The 20,333-nt window shown below is 45.4% G+C and overlaps 1 protein-coding gene across 13 annotated transcripts in view; it reads left to right on the forward strand.

Annotated features, from left to right (window-relative positions):
* The window catches only part of FHOD3 (formin homology 2 domain containing 3), a 411,926-nt gene that overhangs the window by 367,332 nt on the left and 24,261 nt on the right, over positions 1 to 20,333 (forward strand). For all 13 annotated transcript variants that reach the window (XM_032467256.1, XM_032467268.1, XM_032467258.1 and 10 more), the window contains 4 exons: positions 8,742 to 8,924; positions 10,523 to 10,642; positions 11,390 to 11,551; positions 16,949 to 17,139. In XM_032467256.1, the coding sequence (XP_032323147.1) occupies positions 8,742 to 8,924; positions 10,523 to 10,642; positions 11,390 to 11,551; positions 16,949 to 17,139 (656 nt within the window). The remainder of the gene's footprint in view (positions 1 to 8,741; positions 8,925 to 10,522; positions 10,643 to 11,389; positions 11,552 to 16,948; positions 17,140 to 20,333) is intronic.

A 20,333-nucleotide genomic window follows, 5' to 3' on the forward strand; every position in this document is an offset into this window, starting at 1 on the left:
GACGTCCTGCTTAGCAACCCAATGGTCTGTATCTGGTTCACCATGAAAACTCATGGGAGTCATTAACTTCATTAAGGGAGTGGTTTTTCATGAGAGTATTGAACTTTACAATATGATTTGGGGGCCATCTGTAAGTAGTAATAATGATATTTTCCCAAGTAAAATGTCATTGAGGTATCACAAATGGAAGTATGAAGAGTTCTCCTTTTTTTTTTCCTTGCTTTCCTCGTTTTTATAGTCTGTGTCTACTCAGTGGGTTAACACAATTGAATGGTCCCGAATTACATTTCTCTTGGCCCAGCTTGGCTGTCAGACCTGTCAACATCCTAGAAACAGAAGTTCCCTGAGTCAGAAAACACAGAGATGATGATGTAGTGGTCTTGTTTGATGTTTTCTCTCCTTGAAACCAAATGGCCATTATAAAGTCATTAATAAATCTATTGATATGGTAAAGAGCAAATTAAAGGTACACACATATCTTTATCATATGCTCATGATAAAAAAAAAAGGGGCCATCGCCTCATAGGAGGTAGCTTTGACTCTGCTGTTCCACTGCCTCTTGGCTATTTTTATTGTTAATGGCATGTTAAAAAAAAAAAAGTAAACTGGCAGATGGTAACCTTACAAATCTTCAACAGTGAACACAAATGGTTTAAATTAATCAGAGAAGTGAAAAAGAAAAGAGTGGTTTGATTACTTTCCCAAAGGAAAACAAAAAGCAACAAAAATCATCACAGGAAAATGCCTTCTGAAGAAGAGGGGAAAGCGTTGACAACTTTTAGTTTTAGAATTCTTGTACTTGCTTAAAACAATTTGAGCACTAAGAAAATTAAAATCTAGAGGAGGGAGAAGATGGAGGAGTAGAAGGGCGCTCGCAGGTCACCCTCTCCCACAAATACACCAAGACCCACATCTGCAGACCCACTCAGCCAACCAGAGCACCTGTGGAACTCCGACAGAACATCGCCCTCTTCAAAAGATAAAGACGCCAAAAATCTGGTAGGAGAAAAGGAAAAAAAGAACAAAAGGCAAAGCAGCGCGGGATGGGTCCTGCGGGGAGGGAGCGGCAAAGGAGGACTGGCGCTCGCTCGCTGGGTCTCCCCTCTCCAACTGAGAGGCCAGCAGGACGGAGGGGGAGCCTCCGAGGCTCGGATCTGTACAGAGCAGCCCTTGACTAACAGAACTAAGTTAAACGGGCACAGAGTGTCCCCCCGACACCCAGCCTGAGACGCGGCAGGCAGCGGCGGGCAGGGCCAGGCTGCACAAGCCGGGCGGAGGACGGAAGTGGCTGCACGGAGGCAGCCCCCGGAACACAAGGGGCTGCGCGCCGTGGCTGTGGGTGCACAGGGCAGAACAACCTGGGCCCTCCATAAAACAGCAAGGTTGATGTGCTCTCGGGGGAAGGGTGCACACCCCCATCTCTGAAAACCCGCGGAAAGTTTTCGGGGGAAGAGAGGCGGGGCTCAGGCACAGCCGCCATATCCTCCTCGCTGAGCACTCAGGCGGGGGCGGGGACGAAACCTGCATCCGCATCCAAGGGCTTAGCAGCCTCAAAGGCCAGACTGAGACTGGCCTGCAGCCCGGAGCAGATAGGATCCTTCCATCCTGGTCCCTCAGAGAACTTGCTCCACAAAGACAAACAAGGAGCTGGGTTTTGGCTCGGAGCAGGGACAGGGCTGTCCCTCGGTCTTCCGCGAGCCCACCTACGGAGCGCCGACCAGGGCGGAGCGCGCAGCCGCACAGAGAGCGGAACTACCGGCAGAGTAGGTAGAGGGAGAGCGGCCCCCCTGCCTTTCAGGCAGGAACACAGCCCCTGACCGAGGTGCTGGGAGGGGGCACGACCCGCCTTCCTACCTGGCCAGTCTGCAACATCTGACTGCGGCATCCAGAGGGGCAGTGACCTGCCCGCCCACAGCAGGAGAGCTGCACCTGACCCAGTGTTAGGAGGAGGCGCGATCTGCTTGCCGACAGGTGCTGGGAGCAGCACAGAAGAGGGCGCCAACGGAGGGCCTCTGAAAACAGCAAGCTGAGCTTCCAAAACAGGACGAAGACAGAAAGACTTCACATTAAAAGCACACAGACTCCAGGAGAACACCGACAATCTCCCCCCCCCTTTTTTTTTAATCTGTTTTTACCTGTTCTATTTTCTATTACTCTCTTAATCTTTACTTCTTAATTCATTTCTGTTTCTCTTGGGTTTTGATGTCCTGCTATTGATTAGACACAGGTTTCAAATACATCTATTCATCTCCCCCCCCCCTTTTTTTGGTAAAGGTTTCAAAAGGACGTTTCAACCCGATTAATACTCTGCTTCAACTCACTCTTCTATTATTCATTATACACTGTTTTCAAACCCTCTTTCTCCCTTCTTTTAAAATTCTCTCTCTCTCTCTTATTTTTTTTTCTTTTTTTCCTAAGTTCTATTCCTAAATAGGCATCAGATAGATAAAATCCTTAAGGACCAAAATAAACAACTGATACTCCATAAACCACAGTGCCAAAGAGGTATGAGCAAGATGAAGAAGCAGAAAAACCTTTCCCAATTAAAAGAACAAGAGAAATCCCCTGAAAGAAAGATCAACGAAATAGACATCGATAGCCTACTAGATCAAGATTTCAAAAAAGGAGTGATCGAATTGCTGAAGGAATTAAAAGAGATAGTGTTTAGAGATATAAAATATGTCAAAAATGAAATTGAAGCTATAAAGAAGAGCCAAGTAGAATGGGTAAACTCATTGACAGAGATGAGGAATGATCTAATAGCTATGCAAAGCCGACTAGATAATGCAGAGGAACGAATTAGTGATCTAGAAGACAGGGCAATAGAAAGCACCCATTCAGAAGAACTACAAGAGAAGCAAATAAAAAATAATGAAAATAGCATAAGGGACCTATGGGATAATATAAAGCGTCCCAACCTTCGCATAATAGGGGTCCCAGAAGGAGAAGAAAGATCAAAGGGGATTGAAAAGGTTTTTGAAGAAATCATGACTGAAAACTTCCCAAGCTTAAAGAAGGAATCAGATATCCAAGTACAGGAAGCTCAGAGGGTCCCAAACAGGAAGAACCCAAATAGACCCACACCAAGACATATCATAATCAAGATGGCCAGCGTCAAGGATAAAGAAATGATTCTAAAGGCAGCAAGAGAAAAGCAAAGAGTAAGTTACAAGGGAACCCCCATAAGGCTCTCAGCTGATTTCTCTACACAAACACTACAGACCAGAAGGGAGTGGCAAGATATATTCAAAGCCCTGAGTGAAAAAAAGATGCAGCCTAGGATCCTTTATCCAGCAAGGCTATCCTTGAGGATAGAAGGAGAAATAAAGAGTTTCACAGACAAAAAAAAGCTGCAGGAGTTTAGCAACACTAAACCCATGCTAAAAGAAATATTGAAAGGGCTATTCTAAATAGAAAAGTAGCAGGATGCTACAGAAATGAGAAACACACAACTGGAAAGGTGATAACTCATGAATTACAAATAAAGTAAACATGAAATTATAAAAGAAGACATACAAATCACTGAGAGTGGGAGAGTGAGGCAGGGAAATACAGAATTTTTTTTTCTTTCTTTTTAAAATTTTTTTTAACAGTAGGATGGGTTTGAGATCATGTTACTATCAGTTTAATAAAAACAGTTATAGTAATGGGTTGATAGATTTACAAAAAAGGGTAACCACAAGCCAAAAATTTACAAAGGAGTCACAAAAATTAAATAAAATCCATGATAATACAAAGGAAAATTACCAAACCACAAAAGGAAGAAGAAAGGAACAAAGAGGATATAATACCAATTCAACTGCAAAGATAAGTTCAAAATGGCAATAAACACACGTCTATCATTAATTACTGTAAAACTACTCAGCCATAAAAACCGACAACATAATGCCATTTGCAGCAACATGGATGCTCCTGGAGAATGTCATTCTAAGTGAAGTAAGCCAGAAAGAGAAAGAATAATACCATATGAGATCGCTCATATGTGGAATCTAAAAAACAAAAACAAAAACAAACAAACAAAAACAAAGCGTAAATAAAGGACAGAAATAGACTCACAGACAGAGAATACAGACTTGTGGTTACTAGGGGGGTGGAGGGTGGGAAGGGATAGACTGGGATTTCAAAATTGTAGAATAGACTATACTGTATAGCACAGGGAAATATACACAAAATGTTATGATAACTCACAGAGAAGAAAATGTGACAATGAGTGTGTATATGTCCATGAATAACTGAAAAATTGTGCTGAACACTGGAATTTGACACAACATTGTAAAATGATTATAAATCAATAAAAAATGTTAAAAAAAAAAAGAAAATTAAAATCTAAATTTGTAGTTCAGTTTTTATTTGGAAAACTAGTTGAGTCCAAATCCTGGGCTTTCGGAAAGAAGTGACATTTGCTTGGATAGTCTTGGTCCTTTTTTAATACTGTCTGTGTGGACAGGTGGGATCAGTAGCGTCAGCCTACGGGAGAGCAAGGAGCATGACTGCTGAGCACGTGCCCTGATGCCCCATTCCACCCACATAGTCTGTGTTTGGGGCCCTGATGAAGTGAACATTGGAAAAGGAGGTATCTTGGGCTCACCACCTGCGACCTCACTCTGACCGCAGCCCAAAACACATCTCCAGTCCACTTTGGCATCACTGGTTTCTGAAGAACTACTGTCCTCCCTGAGAACTCTCTCACGAACCCAGGACAACCGCTCCCCTATTCAGATGCATCCTGAGACACAATCATGTAAACATCCGCATGATTGCTGATTATGGTGTCAAGTGTCCAGTTTCTTATTTTCTTAGTTTTTGAATTAATATAGGATAAAATTGACTTTTTTTTTTCAGTGCCCAGACTTAATTGAGTTTTAAAACATATAAATTCATGCAATGACCACTGTAGTTGGGATGCAAAATAGTCCCATCTCCCAAAAAACCCCTTGTGCTGTCCCTTCCTAGTCACATCATTAACCCACCTCGATCCCCTGATAACCACTGATCGCTTCTCATCACTGTGGTCTTGCCTTTTCGAGAATGTCACATACATGGCATCATACAGTGAGTAACCTTTTGAGACTGGCTTCTTTCACTCAACATGATTGACACTTTGAGATTCATCCAAGTTGCGGTGCGTCTCTATAGTTGGCCCCTTTTTATCGCCGAGCATCCCTGCACTGCAGGGATGTAGCCCTGTCTGTATCTCTTCACCTGCTGGAGAACACTTAGCTCCGTCCAGCTGTTAGCGGTCGTGAATAAGCTACTACAAACACTCAAGCACAAGTTTGTGTGTGAACTCAAGTTTAATTTTTCTAGGTTAAGTACCTACAAATAGAATTACTGGATCACCTGATAACTCTGTGTTTATTCTTTTGAGGAACTGCAACTTGGCTTTTCATTCTCTTAACAGTCTTCGACAGAGAAAGTGTGTGTAATTTGGATGAAGTTCAGCGTATCAACCTGTTCTTTTTTTGGTGTCATGTTGATTGCCTAACCTGGGTCACAAAGATTTTTCTCCTGTGTCTCCTTCTCAGAGTTTTGTAGTGTTAACCTTTTACTTTTACATTCGTGATCCCTTTTGGTTCATTTGTATATAAGGTGGAAGGTCTAAGTTGAGGCTCACTTTTTGCATGTGGGTTACAGTTGTTCCAGCATCATTTGAAACACTACCTTTTGTCTGTTGAACTGCCTTCACACCTTTGTCAGAATCACTGGGCCATATTTGTGTGGTCTGTTTCTGGATGCCGTGTTTTGTCCCACTGATCCCTGTCTCCATCCTGAGGCCCATGCCTCACCGTCTTAATACTGTGGCTCTATTGTAGCTCTTTCGGTGCTGTGACTCCTCCAGGGGGGGTCTTCTTCAGAATTCCTTTGGTTTGGCTGTTTTGGTTCATCTGCCTTGCCATATAATTTTTAGAATCAGCTTGTCTATAGCCACAAAAAAATCATGCCATTTTGATTGGAATCGAGTTTAATTTATACATCAATTTTGGGAAAACTAACGTCTTGACTATATTGAGTCTTTCACTCTGCAAACACAGTTTATCCCCCCATTTGTGTGATCATCTCTGATTGCTTTTACCAGCATTTTCCACTTTCTAGCATACAGAGCCTGCATGTGATTTTTTGATTTATACCTAAGTATTTCACTGTAAATAGTATTTTTTTAATTTCAGTTTATTATTGTTTATAATTAATATGTAAAAATAAAACAGATTTTTTTTGTATACTGACTTTATATCATACAACATCATTAAACTCACTGTTTTATAAGTTTTTTGTAGATTCCTCACAATTTTCTATGGGGCAGTTATGCCATCTGAGATAGGAACAGTGATATTTTTTCCTTTCTAATCTGTATGTATTTTAAAATTTTTATCTACCTGGCTAGGATTTCCACACAGTGTTAAACAGGAATGGTGAGAGGGGCCTTCCTGTGTTGTTGCTGGTCTTAGAAAGAAAGCATTCTCTCTGTCACCGTGAAGTTTGAAATGAGCTATAGGGTTTTTTTAAATAAATGTCATGTATCAGATGGGGGATTAATTGCATTGATTGACTTTTTCATATTGATCCAACCTTTTAGTTATTTTAAAATATATTGCTATATAAAATATAGCAGTGGGGTTATATATCTCAATATATTGGCATTTATTTATGAATTTTAAAATATTTTGTTAAGGATTTTTGTATCTAGTCCATCAGGATATTGGTCTGCAGTTTTCTTTTCTTGTACTGTCTTGGTCTGGTTTTGTATCAGGGTCATTCTGGTCTCATTAAAAAAACTGAGAATTATTCCATCACCCATTCAGGTTCAGGCCACAGATTCTGACCCACCTTCTGTGGACTGTGGGTCCAGTGTCAGCTCAGTTTTCAAAGTTCTTATAGACCAGTTCAGGCCTCAAAGTCTTTGATGTGCTGTTGAAGGTCAGGTTCACACGTGAACAGCTCAGGGATAAGCTTGGAGCTTCTTAAACAACGTTGTGCGCTTGCTTTGCAGGATTGTCATTTTTTGTGACCTCCAAGTGCTTTCCCACTTTCTGGGGCCTTCCTTTTTGGCCCTTCAGTGAAACCTGGGGCCTCGGTTGCCTCCTTTCAGCCACGCACTTTCTATCACCGTGCCCATGTCTGGGGCCAAGCCGAGGGAAGGTAGAGAAGAAAAACAGAAGGGGTTTGCCCCACCTCTTGGGGCCACAGCTCCACTGATTGGAGGGGAGGTTCCCTATGTCAGAGTTTAGGATCTGCCAGTTCTGCTGCCACTCCTAGGAGACCCCTTCCCCACCTCGCAAGTCGGAGTTGGAACCAGAGGACTCCCCTGGAGCTCTCTCTGTCTGCACCTGATACCCTCTTTCAGGTTTGGGGCTGCCTGAGAGCCCAGGCTGGGGAGTACCAGAGAAAACGGTCAGCTCATGACCAGTTCAGCTGAACTTCCGGTTCTGGTCTTCTTCCCCAATCTACCTACCACTATTTTTCTTTTTTCATCTTCAAATAGCTGCTCGATGCCTGCTGTCCAGGGTGTGGGGTTGCATTCTATGGGACAGACAGGGCGGAGCACACTGAGTCCATCTCACCCATCTCACCCATCTCACCAGAACTCCTTCCCATGTTTGACGCAGGTGGCGGCTAGTGCAGAGCAGTAACCAAAGCACTGAGAATTAATGACTTAACACAAGTTGCCAAAAATACGGCACAGTGCGTACTTCTTTGCTTTGATGCTGTTATTTGATAAATGAGAGAAGACCAATGACACCTTATCTATAGTAATGTTGTATGTGAAGTGTCACGTGGTGGGAATTTTTACCTTCTTTTAAAATGTAATCACCGAGGAATTTGAATTTGTAAGAATCATAATCCTTCCAATGCCTGTTTGCTTCCTCCGTCTTCCGCAGTTGATTTTTACCAGAAACAAAAGCAGAAGGCGATATTCTTTCCATTGGTATGTGTTGCTCTTTATAAGTGCCATCATGGTGGAGGGATATAAATTTGGAGTGTGGGATTAGCAGATACAAACTACTATATACAGAACAGATAAACAACAAGGTCCTACCGTATAGCACGGGGAACTATATTAAATAACTTGTAATAACCTATAATGTAAAAGAACATAAGAGAGAATATATATGTGTATAACTGATTAACTATGCTGTACACCAGAAACTAATACAACATTGTAAATCAATTATACTTCAATTAAAAAAATTAGTACCATCATCCTTTTTTCCTCAATCAGACTTGAGTTTGATGTCAAAATATTTTAATTTCTATATGAAATTTGACATATAGTTTAAATATTAAAAAAATTAAAATTATAAGATGGCCCGTGTACAAAAGTCAATCTGAGTTCTTTGGAAGGGGTTCATTTTTGTAAGCTCTTGAATTAATCCATGAGAAGCATATATTCTTAACACGTTTTACTCTGTTTCCTGGGGAACAGGGAGCCATTCTCTAATCTTATTATTCTTTCACCTTTTTCTCACTTCCCATCTCTCTTTCTTGTCTGAAATATCTTTCATGTAGAAGACTCAGAAAACTGGGGGCAAGTTGCTTATGAAACAGATTTAAAGAGAGAGGGAGAATATTAAAACAAATGAGTGCAAATGTAGATGCTCCCCAGGGCTTTCCCTCTCTAAAGTTTATTTGGTAGGTAATTGTCACCTGAATACAACAGCACTGACAGCAGAACATCTCTGCTACCTGGTTGGAAAATCACCATACAAATACTAAGAAGATACCGTATCATTCTGTCTTTCCAGAAAATTCTCACCATGATTCCCACCGAAGAAGAAAAGCAGAAGATCCAGGAAGCGCAGCTGGCCAGCCCGGAGGTGCCGCTGGGCAGCGCGGAGCAGTTCCTGCTGACGCTCTCCTCCATCAGCGAGCTCTCGGCGCGCCTCCACCTCTGGGCGTTCAAAATGGATTACGAAACTACAGAAAAGGTAAGCCCTTGGGAAGAGAGGCAGCCAGCCCCGCAGCCCCCATGTTGAGAAAGTTTGTGTTTTTACCAGTGAGCACGGGTGAGGTATCCTTCCTGAGACAGGGTTTGAAGGGTGAGTTGATTGTGATGGGTTTGTGTCTACACCGAGTGCGAGCAGCCTGCCAGTGAGGGATTATGCGAAAGTGTCTGCCTGGCGCCAGCCCCAGATAGTCCACTGGTGAAAAAAAAAACCAAACTTAAATTGTTTTTCTGACTCAGAGAAAATTTAGACAATACAGAAAAACACAATGTGAGAAGTGACTTGCAGTCTTTCTACCTGAGGGTCGCCACTTCACTGCCATTGACGTGTCAATTAGCAAGTCATTGGGTCCCTTTAAGAGAGGTTGTCAGTAGGAAATCTAAGATGAACCAGGCTGCAAGAGGCTGGAAAGAGAATAGAAGCAAAAGGACTTTGACAGTGAAGGCCTGGGGAGGCTCATCCCGAGTGGAAAGCGGAAGAAGCAGGCACTTCCCTGGACTCGGGTGAGGTGACCGTGCAGGCTGAGCAGAAGGAGCCAGTGGAGAGGAAGCAGGAGAGATGGACGGTGAGCTGGAGGGGAGCCTGATTCAGAGGAGGTGACAGACTCAGAGCACCGGGGGAGAGGCTGTGTGGTCCTCCTCGTTCTGCAGAGTGGGGAGCACGGGCCTGACTGAGGGCCAGATAGGTAGCAGGGGGTGTACGGTGCTTCAGGAGGTAGCTGCTATGTTGGAATTCATTCACGAATCAGGATGAAGGAGGCTAGGATTGCTACGGTGACGTGGTTGCACAACCAGTCAGCATGTTTAGGTGACTGTAGCAAAGTCAGGTAACATCATGGAGAAAACAGATCATTGAATCAGCCTTGGTTGGGGATTGGTAGGGCCTGCCTGGCAGAAGTGAGGCTAGAGAGAATGAAGCGGAACCTTCTGGCTTTGGGGTACGTGCTAGGAGAGAGGTTCTGTGAGGATGCTGAAGTGGGATGGGGGGGTTACAGAACAGCACAGAGGGAAGGGGAGACCAAGGCCATGAGACTCCAGGGCAAGCTAGACATCTGAGAGCAGGAGTTATGAAAGCAGTGGGAGTAATGATGGTGGCCTTCTAGGAAGTAACCCAGGCTAAGAGTGCCTCGAGGGGAGGTTAGGAGACCTGGATCCAGGGACAGGGAGGCCACAGTTGCTGTTGTCATCTGCCTGGGAGGAGAAAGACTGTGGTTCCGATGCTGAAGGAGCATGCAGAGGAGGTTCATAGAAGTCAACCGTGGTCAGAAGGAGATTGAGAGGAGAGCATGGCCTGAGTGTCCTGCTCAAGCTTGGAAGATGGGCGGGAACAGGGGAAGACAGCATTGTCACCCAGCCAAGCGCCTGGGAGCCGCAGGTAACCAGTTGGTCTCCACTGATGAGACTCCACTGCCGCCTTTTCTGCACATCTCCACACCTGGGAGCGTGTGCCCATCACCAGTGATGGCCTTGCACTGGGAGAACTCCACAGGTTATGACCTTTGCACAAAAAGTAAAAAGAACAAAGGAAAGCCAAAATGTGTGTTCTTTATTATCTTTTCTCACTTTTTTTTTAATTGAAAGGAAGTGGCAGAACCACTTTTGGACCTGAAGGAAGGGATAGACCAGCTGGAGAACAATAAAACCTTGGGCTACATCCTGTCTACTCTCTTGGCCATTGGGAACTTTCTAAATGGAACTAATGTAAGTCTCTGGCACACTTTACCCTCCTACCTCCCTTGTCCCCAAACCCCTGCCCTTCACTGGCTGCTGGAGGTGGTAACTCTGGGCCTCCAAAGCGCAATCCAATGAACAATTTCTGTGGGTTTTTTTTTTTTTTTAGTGAAACTCTAGATGTTTTTTGTCCTTGAAATAGCAGGGCATATTCGTTCAAGCCTATCTCTTGCTATAAATAAGAAAACTTAGAAAAATAGCACATGATTCCTCACGAAGCTTGGCTCCTCTCCAAATTGATTTTGGAGATATTTTCTTCTGCCCTGTTTTGTTTTGTTTTTTTTTTTTCTTTTTCTTTTTTCCTGTGCTTATTGCTGAAATATTTGTACTCATACACATTGTAAACAAACCTTTTTGGAAAAAGTAGCCTATCTTGAGCCAGGAAGTAGAAAAGCAGGGAAGGGATTAGGGGAGACACCTAGGAAGCAGAGCCCCAGGCCCCCAGCGCCCCTGACTGAGGAGGGAGCCCTGGGACTGCCCGGGGCTGATGGCCAGTGGTGGGAGAGGGCTGGAGGCTCATTCCTCTCTCAGTGAGGCTGGTTCATGTGTGATCAGCTAAGATTGATGGAGCCTGTGGTCTGAGATGCCCCAGGCACAGAGGAATTAAGTATTGGGCTCCTCCAAGAAGGCTTTGGTTCTAGCCATTTGTGCCTTTCTAAGAGCCTGCGTAAAATTTGCTGCTCATCCTGTGTTTTATTTAAAATGCTCCCCAAACAGGCCAAAGCGTTTGAGTTAAGCTACCTCGAGAAGGTTCCAGAAGTCAAAGACACCGTGCACAAGCAGTCGCTTCTCCACCACGTGTGCACCATGGTGGTGGAAAACTTCCCGGACAGCTCGGATCTGTACTCGGAGATTGGGGCCGTCACCAGGTCAGCCAAGGTATGTCCCCAGACGCGGAGGAGGGCAGGCTCTGTTCACTAAGACGTCCCAGTGCTGCTTGCACCCCCTGCTCTAGAGTCTGTGAATAAAACTCATCTCCTCCCATTTCTAATGGACCTTGGCAATCATTTTCCCATCTCTGGTTCTCCATCAGATTCTTCCGTCCTGAGGTATGTGAGGCCAGATTGGCATCTGGGGCAGTCCGAACCCCTGCGTCCACTGTTCAGCAGTGTTGCTCACCAGGCTGGGTTCTCCAGAGCATTAAAAACCACCCAGCTTGTTTTAGGTGGGCAGAATTGCCCAAAAGATGTGATTCGGCTCCTCCTTAAACTCATAGAACCCTGCAGTGAAGTGTGAAGCCAGGAAATTAAGGGCACGCCTGGGCCCCCGCCCTCCAGAGATTGTCCACCCCTGTGATCTTACACGCAGGGAAGAGTGTTATAGGGCTGTAAACAGTATATAGCTTTGGCCCCTCAGCTGCAAGCTCTTCAACTTACTGCAGAGATAAATCTTCACGAGCTTAGGGTTGTCGTCACAGCTAGATAGCCAGCTGCCCCCCACCCCGCCCACCATGGGAGCATCGCTGGGGCCAAACAACCCCAGAGAGATCCCAAACCCAGCAGCACTGGGAGATGAAAGGCCTTGGAAGCAACAGGGGACTCACGGGGAGGGGCTTCAGGAGGGCACAGGAGCCATGCTGGTGCGGAGGAAACTCCTGCAAACAGCCCAGCTGGGAAGCTGAGAGCAGAAGGACCTTTAGCCCCGGGACACATCGGAGTCTAGTGCGAACACGGGAGAGACCGCGGCAAGCAGAGGTGGGGAAGGGGCTTGGCTAAGTGCCCCTCCCAGGAGCTCTTCCTCGCCCTGCCTTCTCCGACAGAGCTGGCTCGTGGGGACCTGGGGGCCTGGGACCCTGGGACCCTCCTTACCTGCCTCAGGCCGGCAGCTGCCGGTCCCCTGAGCAGGGAGCCCTGAGCCAGCCTGACGGTGGTCCTGCCTTGAGGTGGAAAGAGGCATGGCCAGTGATGCCCCAGCCCTGAGAGCTGGCACACTCTTGTTTCATAGGCACTCTTCCCGTATTCACTCTGTGCCAGGCCCTGTTCTCAAGTCTTTAGAAATACTACTGAACTATTCTAACAAAGGCAAAAAGCGCCCCCGAGTGTCCAGCAGGGACCTCCCAGTTGCTGCTCTGATATGCACCCCTCTCCCCTGGAGCACCTTCTGAGAAGACAGTTTGTTAGGCATAGTTCTTGAGATAAAGTCTGCCTGGCTTCTGGAGCCCCTTCATCTTGGTCCTGTTTCCAGAACAAGACAGTTCCCTTTTTACCTGTAGTCCTTTGTTCTTTCCAGGGCCTTCTGCTAGGGGGAGCCTGCTTGTGATGACAGTCGCCCTGCCTAGGGGCTGTGACGCCAGGTGGCCGCAGTGCCTGGCCTGGGTCCTTCTCAGTATCAGACCTGTCCTTGCCTAGACACCGACTACACGAGCCAGAAGTGCCGGTGGCTCCCACCCATTAAGCTGGGCAATGACTAAGGGTGACTGCTGACCCAGGTCAATGTGACTTACAACAGGAGGCCAGAGGGCATCCACCACTTCTCAGCCTTTATTCCAAAAGCTTTTTGGGGCGTTCAGGGGTCCTTCTGTGCAGACAGGTGCAAAATCAGCTCCAAGGAACCTCAGCCCCAGCTTCACTCGTTCCGTCCGCTGGTTGTCACTTGGGTGTCATCACTGAAACACCCAAGGTTGCCAGGTTACTCTGGCATCTGGGGGAGAACTGTGTCCCCCTCTCCAGAGGCTGGTGGAAATGAGTGGAGGGAGGGACAATGCTGGCTGCTCCTAGGAGGTGGGGGGTGGGGTGCCTCACAGGCTTGTACAATGTGCTGACCTGTCAGTTCAGCTTTCAGATGACAACAGTGACAGATGATCACTGACCTGACCCCACGACTCCAGGAGTGGAAGCAGGTGGCAATGCAGGCTTTCCTTCCTCATGTTTTACCTGCTTGTATTAGTTATCTACAGCTGTGTAACAAATCACCCCAAAAGCTAGTGGCTTAGGGTAATCTGTTAGTTTCTTAGGGTTGCTGTGACAAAGTACCACAAACTTGGTGGCTTAGAAAAACAGAAATATTTGTCCCACATTTCTGGCAGCCAGAAGTCTGAGATCAAGGTGTTGGTGGGGGAAGTTCCTTTTGGGAGAGAAATCTGTACCATGTCTCTCTCCTAGCTTCTTATGGTTTGCTAGAAATCACCCCAGTCTCTACCTTCATCTTCATATGCATTCTCCCTGTGTGTCTGTGTCCAGAGTTCCCCTTCTTATAAGGATTCCAGTCATATTGGACTAGGGGCCCACCCTATGCCAGTGTGACCTCATCCTCACTTAACTAATTACATCTGTAATGACCCTATTTCCCAATCAGTTCACCTACTGAGGCACTGGGGGTGAGGACTTCAGCATATGAATTTTGGTGTCACACACTTCAACCCATAAACAACAATAAGAAATGTTATTTCATGAGTGGTCCTGTCTGTTTCTCTTCTGAGGTTTCAATCAACATGTGCTCTGAGGCTGCAGTCATCTGAAGGCTTGTCTGGGGCGGAGAGATTTAAACCGTGGCAGCTCACTCACCTGCTGGCTGTTAGAGGCCTCAGTTCCTTCCCACGTGGGCCACTCCCAGGGCTCCCCAAGTGTCCTCATGACACAGCAGATGGCCTCTCCCAAAATATGTGATCCGAGACAGAGCACACCAGAGCTCCCTGCAGAAGCTCTTCCCTTTTTATGACCTAGCTTTTATCTTCTCTTCATTAGAACTGAGTCACTCAAGCTGGCTCGCATTCAGAGGGAAGGGTTGCAGGCTTTACACTGTGAAGGGATAAGTGTCAAAGAGTTTACAACCTACTGTTAGAGTACCATACAACTCATACTGTGTGTTTTCCGCACCACATCCTTTCTGCAGCCCCGGCTCTGGTCCCTGAGTTGTCCCACAGCATCCTGGACTTATTTAATAAGACTTGACTGCCTCATGGCACAGCTCTGTGTCCTCCTAGGCATGGAAAGTGGCTCACGTGGAGCAGTCCTCAGAAGAGGACTTACTGGCAAGGACGTCCTTCTCACAACAGAAGGCCAGGCCAGCTTTCTCCTTGGGGTGGAATTTTTTAGGGGTGAACCTAGGTTTAAGGCATGATGGCTGAGAACTTAGACTCCAGAGCTCGAGAGATCTGGGTTCAAATCCCAGTTCCACCACTTACCAGCTGTGTGGCCCTCACAAGTTCCTTAACCTCTCTGTGCAACAGTTTCTCCCCACTGAAGTAGAACCAGTAACAGAATCTGAGGCCATGAAGTAACTGGGAAGACTCAGATCATGGGTGACTCCATCAGCCCGGCAGGCAGCCAGCGGAGGCAGCCTTCCAGCCCTCCTCAAAAGACGCTATGTTCACCTCAAGCCTCAAACACCTTTCGGTCAAAGGCTCCCCACCTGGTTTCCATTGGCAGTGAGGTTCCTTTTATCTACCACCACCTTTAAAAGGCTCACAGTGCATTCTCTTCTCTGAAAACCATCTCTCACATGGTGTGGCCTCTGGCTCCATGCCCACCACTGTGCTGGGCAGGCATCCCCTGTCTAGACTGTACCTACCTATTGAACTGAAGTTATTAAATCTATTCCACCTATTAAAACTGTTGTGGATCAATGTTGCTGCCAGATGCAAATGAGGGCAGGTGGAGAGAGCTACGATTAGACCTATTTCCATTGGCTCCAAGCCTCCCAGACCTCTTAAATATTATGTGTCAATCCCAGGTCATCCGGATCCCCTTCCAGATTTACTCTTTGAGCTATTCAGCCCTTCTTTTCTAAATCTGCATTTCTTTTTCTCTCAGGTAAATGCCAGATTTCTTTTAATCATAGGAAAATGAAACCTTTTCTAATCAGGACCCAGAATTCCTTTGTTTTCAGGCAAATCATTTTTCTCAAAGTTCTACCACTCCCCCCCCTACCCCACTTACCTGAATCCCAAGCCTCTGCCTAAACTTGCCTTCTGTTTTTGGCACTGTCACACCCAAGAAATCCAGGACATGTGATGTCTCGCCTGGGCCCCCACCCCGGGCATCCCCCATGCTCAGCGTGTCTTCATCAGATCTTCTCACCGAATCAACCTTTGTTGCCTTGGTCTCCTCCATTGTCTTTCTGAGGATGGGGCTGGAGGTCTGAGGTCATACCCGCAGGTCCCCTTGGGCACTCGCCTCAAGGCCCTGCTCTCAGGCCCCTGTCCTGGCGCCAAGCAATGGCGGCTCACCTCTCTGCATCTTATCTCCTTCTGACCTTTGTTTTCCAGACTCTTACCCTTTCCCACCATCTTTCACTCTCCACCTCAGTCCCCTCCATTCAGCTCTAAGGTTTATCTATTTCTTCCTCCCCTCCTAGCCTTCTCAGTTTCTTTCCCCTTCCCCATCCCACATCTCCCTCCATTAAATACCCTCCAGTGTGTTTTTCTCATGGCTAACTCTCTGAGTCACATAACTTTTAGTCTAGAAATTCTTTCAAAGCATCCCTTTCAAAAACCTCATCTCAGGCCACTTCAGTCAGTCTAAACTGGTCCCAGTTCCCTGAGGAGCAAAGAGCATGCTCTGTCACAGCTGTTCCCTGCACACATGGTTTGCATCTGCTGGCAGGACCACACAGCCAGACACTCACCCAGACACAGATCCGCCCAAAGGCCTAGTGGGTTCTGAACACCCTCAGTGCTCAGTGATCACCTGTCTATACAGTGAGCCTCTTCGGGGACAGCAGCTTGGTCTCTTCCCCCACTTACCTTTGTCTTCTTCATACCTGGTAGGGGGACTGGCACACACTAGATTCTCCATGAGTGTTGTTGGAATGAGGGAATGAATGGATAAATGAAGTCATTTGTCATACAGTGTGAAGCTGATCATGGGAAAGAGAAGCTGGCTGCCCCTTCGCTGGCCCCAGCATGTCAGGGCTGTCCCTGTATGACTGTGGTGCATTCGTCCAACCTCAAGTGAAATATCTGAAGAACAAGAGTGCTCTGACAAATTTTATGAGACATCTGCTCGGTTCATCTTGTACTAGGGTTCCTTGATACCATGTTTTAATTTACAGTTTCTGAAGACTTTCTTAAGATTTCTTTCCAAATACTGCCAAAAAAAAAAAAAGTGACACTTGTATTCAGCTCATTTGGAGAACAGTTTTATCACTAAATAACTTGATGCCAAGATAATGACAAATGCACATGTGGATAATTTTTAAGGCCATAAATATGTTTGTATTTCGGGGTGTGAATTTGGTTTTGATGTTTGTTTCTTCCCGGAGACCGTTCGGTTTGCTGGGTCATGTTCGTGCCTGGTTATTTCAGCACTTTTGCAATGTTCTCTCTCTGATTGTCAGGTTGACTTTGATCAACTTCAGGATAATTTATGTCAGATGGAGAGACGATGCAAAGCCTCATGGGATCACCTCAAGGCAATTGCAAAACATGAAATGAAACCAGTTTTAAAACAACGAATGTCAGAGTTCCTGAAAGACTGTGCGGAGCGAATTATAATTTTAAAGATTGTCCATAGAAGAATCATTAACAGGTAAGTGGATTGAGGAACTTGCAGAAACATCAGTAAAATGGCATGTTGAAGATATCTGCAAACTGAGATCTGTAGCTTAAATTTACAAAAATTGTACTGTGAATTCTTGGTACGTAGCAAGTGTACCCTTGATGAACCTGTTTGTTTCATGGGTACTTAATTTTTCACACACACACAACAATAATGTTATAATGCCATTGAATCTTGAGGTTGGAAGGACAGAGATAATCTCATCGCCAAATCCTACTTGATCAGGAATTGCATCTGTAAGGTCTCTGACAAGTTGGCCGCTGCATCTCTGCATCTGAACAGTTCTGCCTACGTCCCTGCGAGTCTGCTCAACTTGTTAGAACAGTTCCTTCTTTATATGATCCACAGTCTGCCTTCTGAGACCTTTTACTCGTGGATTCTCTGATGGCTGCTCTGTGCTGCAGCCTGCCTGGAGGAGGCCTGGGCTCCACCGTGGGTGCCATCACCTGGACCAGCCTTCCTCGGAGACCCAGGGTCCACAAGGACCCGGGCAGACACAGCAGTGAGGTGTCAGGCCTTGCTTACCTATGGGGAGGTTGGCTGGGGTCTGTCCAGGGCTGTTTCCTCTGTAAGTGGTGGCAGCGCCAGGACAAGAATCAGGGTCTTTCAACTCCCCGGGTCAGGCTGTTTCCTACCAGCAGTCCCTGCCCCCCACGCTCGTCTCCTTTGTTTTGTCACCTAACATAGTTGGAGGGCCCCTGCCCTGGCCTTTGGGCCTGCGTGCTCTGTCCTGGGCCTCGCGCCATGGTGAGCAAATACACGCGTCTGCAGACCTGCAGGCTGTGGTTGCCCTGGAGCCGGTGCTCTGATGACAGGCCCGCTGAAGCAGGCCTCACTGCAGTTCTGTAAGGCAGCGCTCCCTGGGGGCCGGCTGAACCGCCGGCCTTTCCCCGGGAGCTGCTCTCCTGGCCCCTCCTCTCCTGTGCTTGAGGACTTTTATTATTTTTTTTAAACAAATGGGTGGTGGTAATTTCATTTATCCCTGTGCATTTCACATTTCTGATTTTTTTTCTCTTTTCCCTCCCTCCCTTCACTGTCTTTCCTTGTTTGCTTCCTTTAACCTTTCTTTTTAAAAAATTATTTATTTATTTAATTTGGGGGGAGGTAATTAGCTTTTTTTTTTTTTAATGTAAGTACTGGAGATTGAACCCAGGACCTAAGGACGCGCTCTGCCACTGAGCTATTCCCTCCCCCCTTCCTCGAAGCCATACAGAATTTTTTTTATGTGTTTCTCCTTTATTTTATGAATGTGTGAGTTATCGCAATTGATTTTTTTTACATGGACACACATATATTCATTTTCATATTGTTTTTCATCAAAAGTTACCACGAGATATTGAATATAGTTCCCTGTGCGCTACAGTAGAAACTTGGTTTTTATCTATTTTATATATAGTAGTTAGTATCTGCAAATCTCGAACTCCCAATTTATCCCTTCCCACCCCCTTTCCCCACTGGTAACCATAAGTTTGTTTTCTACGTCTCTGAGTCTGTTTCTGTTTTGTAAGTAAGTTCATTTGTCTGTCTTCTTTTTTTAGATTCCACATATGAGTGGTATCATATGGTATTTTTCTTTTTCTTTCTGGTTTACTTCACTTAGAATGGCTATCTCCAGGACCATCCATGTTGCTGCAAATGGCATTATTTTATTCTTTTATATGGCTGAGTAGTATTCCATTGTGTAAATATACCACAACTTCTTTATCTAGTCATCTGTCGATGGACGTTTAGATTGTTTCCATGTCTTGGCTGTTGTACATAGTGCTGCTGTGAACACTGGGGTGCACGTATCTCTTTAAATTAAGGTTCCCTCTGGATATATGCGCAGGAGTGGGATTGCTGAATCTGTGTAGGAAGGTTCCCTTTTCTCCACAGCCTCTCCAGCATTTATCATTTGTGGAGTTTTGAATGATGGCCATTCTGACTGCTGCAAGACGATACCTCATTGCAGTTTTGATATGCATTTCTCTGATAATTAGTGATATTGAGCATTTTTTCATGTGCCTATTGGCCATTTGTATATCTTCACTGGAGAATTGCTTGTTTAAATAAGTCTTCTGCCCATTTTTGGATTGAGTTGGGTTTTTTTTTTTAAGTTGTATGAGCTCTTTATATATTATGGAAATTAGGCCCTAGTTAGTCTCATCTCTTGGAAATATTTTCTCCCATTCTGTAGGTTGTCTTTTTATTTTGCTTATGGTTTCCTTTGCTGTGAAAAAGCTTATAAGTTTAATTAGGTCCCATTTGTTTATTTTTGCTTTTATTTCTATCGCTTGGGTAGACTGCCCTAGGAGAACATTGCTAAGATTTATATCAGAGAACGTTTTGCCTATGGTTTCTTCTAATAGGTTTATAGTGTCTTGTCTTATGTTTAAGTCTTTAAGCCATTTTGAGTTTATTTTTTTGCATGGTGCGAGGGAGTATTCTAACTTCATTCATGCAGCTGTCCAGTTTTCCCAACACCACTTGCTGAAGAGGCTGTCTTTACTCCGTTGTATGTTCTTGCCTCCTTTGTCAAAGATAAATTGACCAAAAGTTTATGGGTTTATTTCTAGGCTTTCTATTCTGTTCCCTTGATCCATACGTCTGTTTTTGTACCAATACCATGCTGTTTTGACGACTGTAGCTCTATAGTATTGTCTGAGGTCTGGGAGGGTTATTCCTCCAGCTTCATTCTTTTTTTCAGTATTGCTCTGGCAATTCGGGGTCTATTGTGATTCCATATAAATTTTAGGATTATTTGTTCTAGTTCTGTGAAAAATGCCCTGGGTAATTTGATAGGAAATATTGAATTGTTAAAAACCTAATTTCTCTGGTCTGCCTGGAAGCCCTCTCCCAGCTTGTGTCATATGCCACTTGGATAATCATACCTCCTGGGTCTTGATCCAGACTTCTTTTGTGGGAGAGAGGCGGGGAGTAGTCTTTAAATGCTGGACCAGACGAGAATAAGGAATAGAATCTGCCCTCCAGGGTGACAACTACCCATTACTCTGCACTTGTGGCATTTAGTTGTTCAACTGTAACCCCCTCCCTGTGCTCCATCTAGACCTCACAGCTGTCCTCTGGAGAGGAGGATCTTATCAGAGATTTTGTCAGATTTCTTACTCAAAACAAAGTACACTCTGCTTTTAACATGCTTTAAAGGGGGCGGCCAGGCATGTAAG

The sequence above is a fragment of the Camelus ferus genome, chromosome 24 (assembly GCF_009834535.1).
Source record: "Camelus ferus isolate YT-003-E chromosome 24, BCGSAC_Cfer_1.0, whole genome shotgun sequence".
Classification (NCBI taxonomy): Eukaryota; Metazoa; Chordata; class Mammalia; order Artiodactyla; family Camelidae; genus Camelus; species Camelus ferus.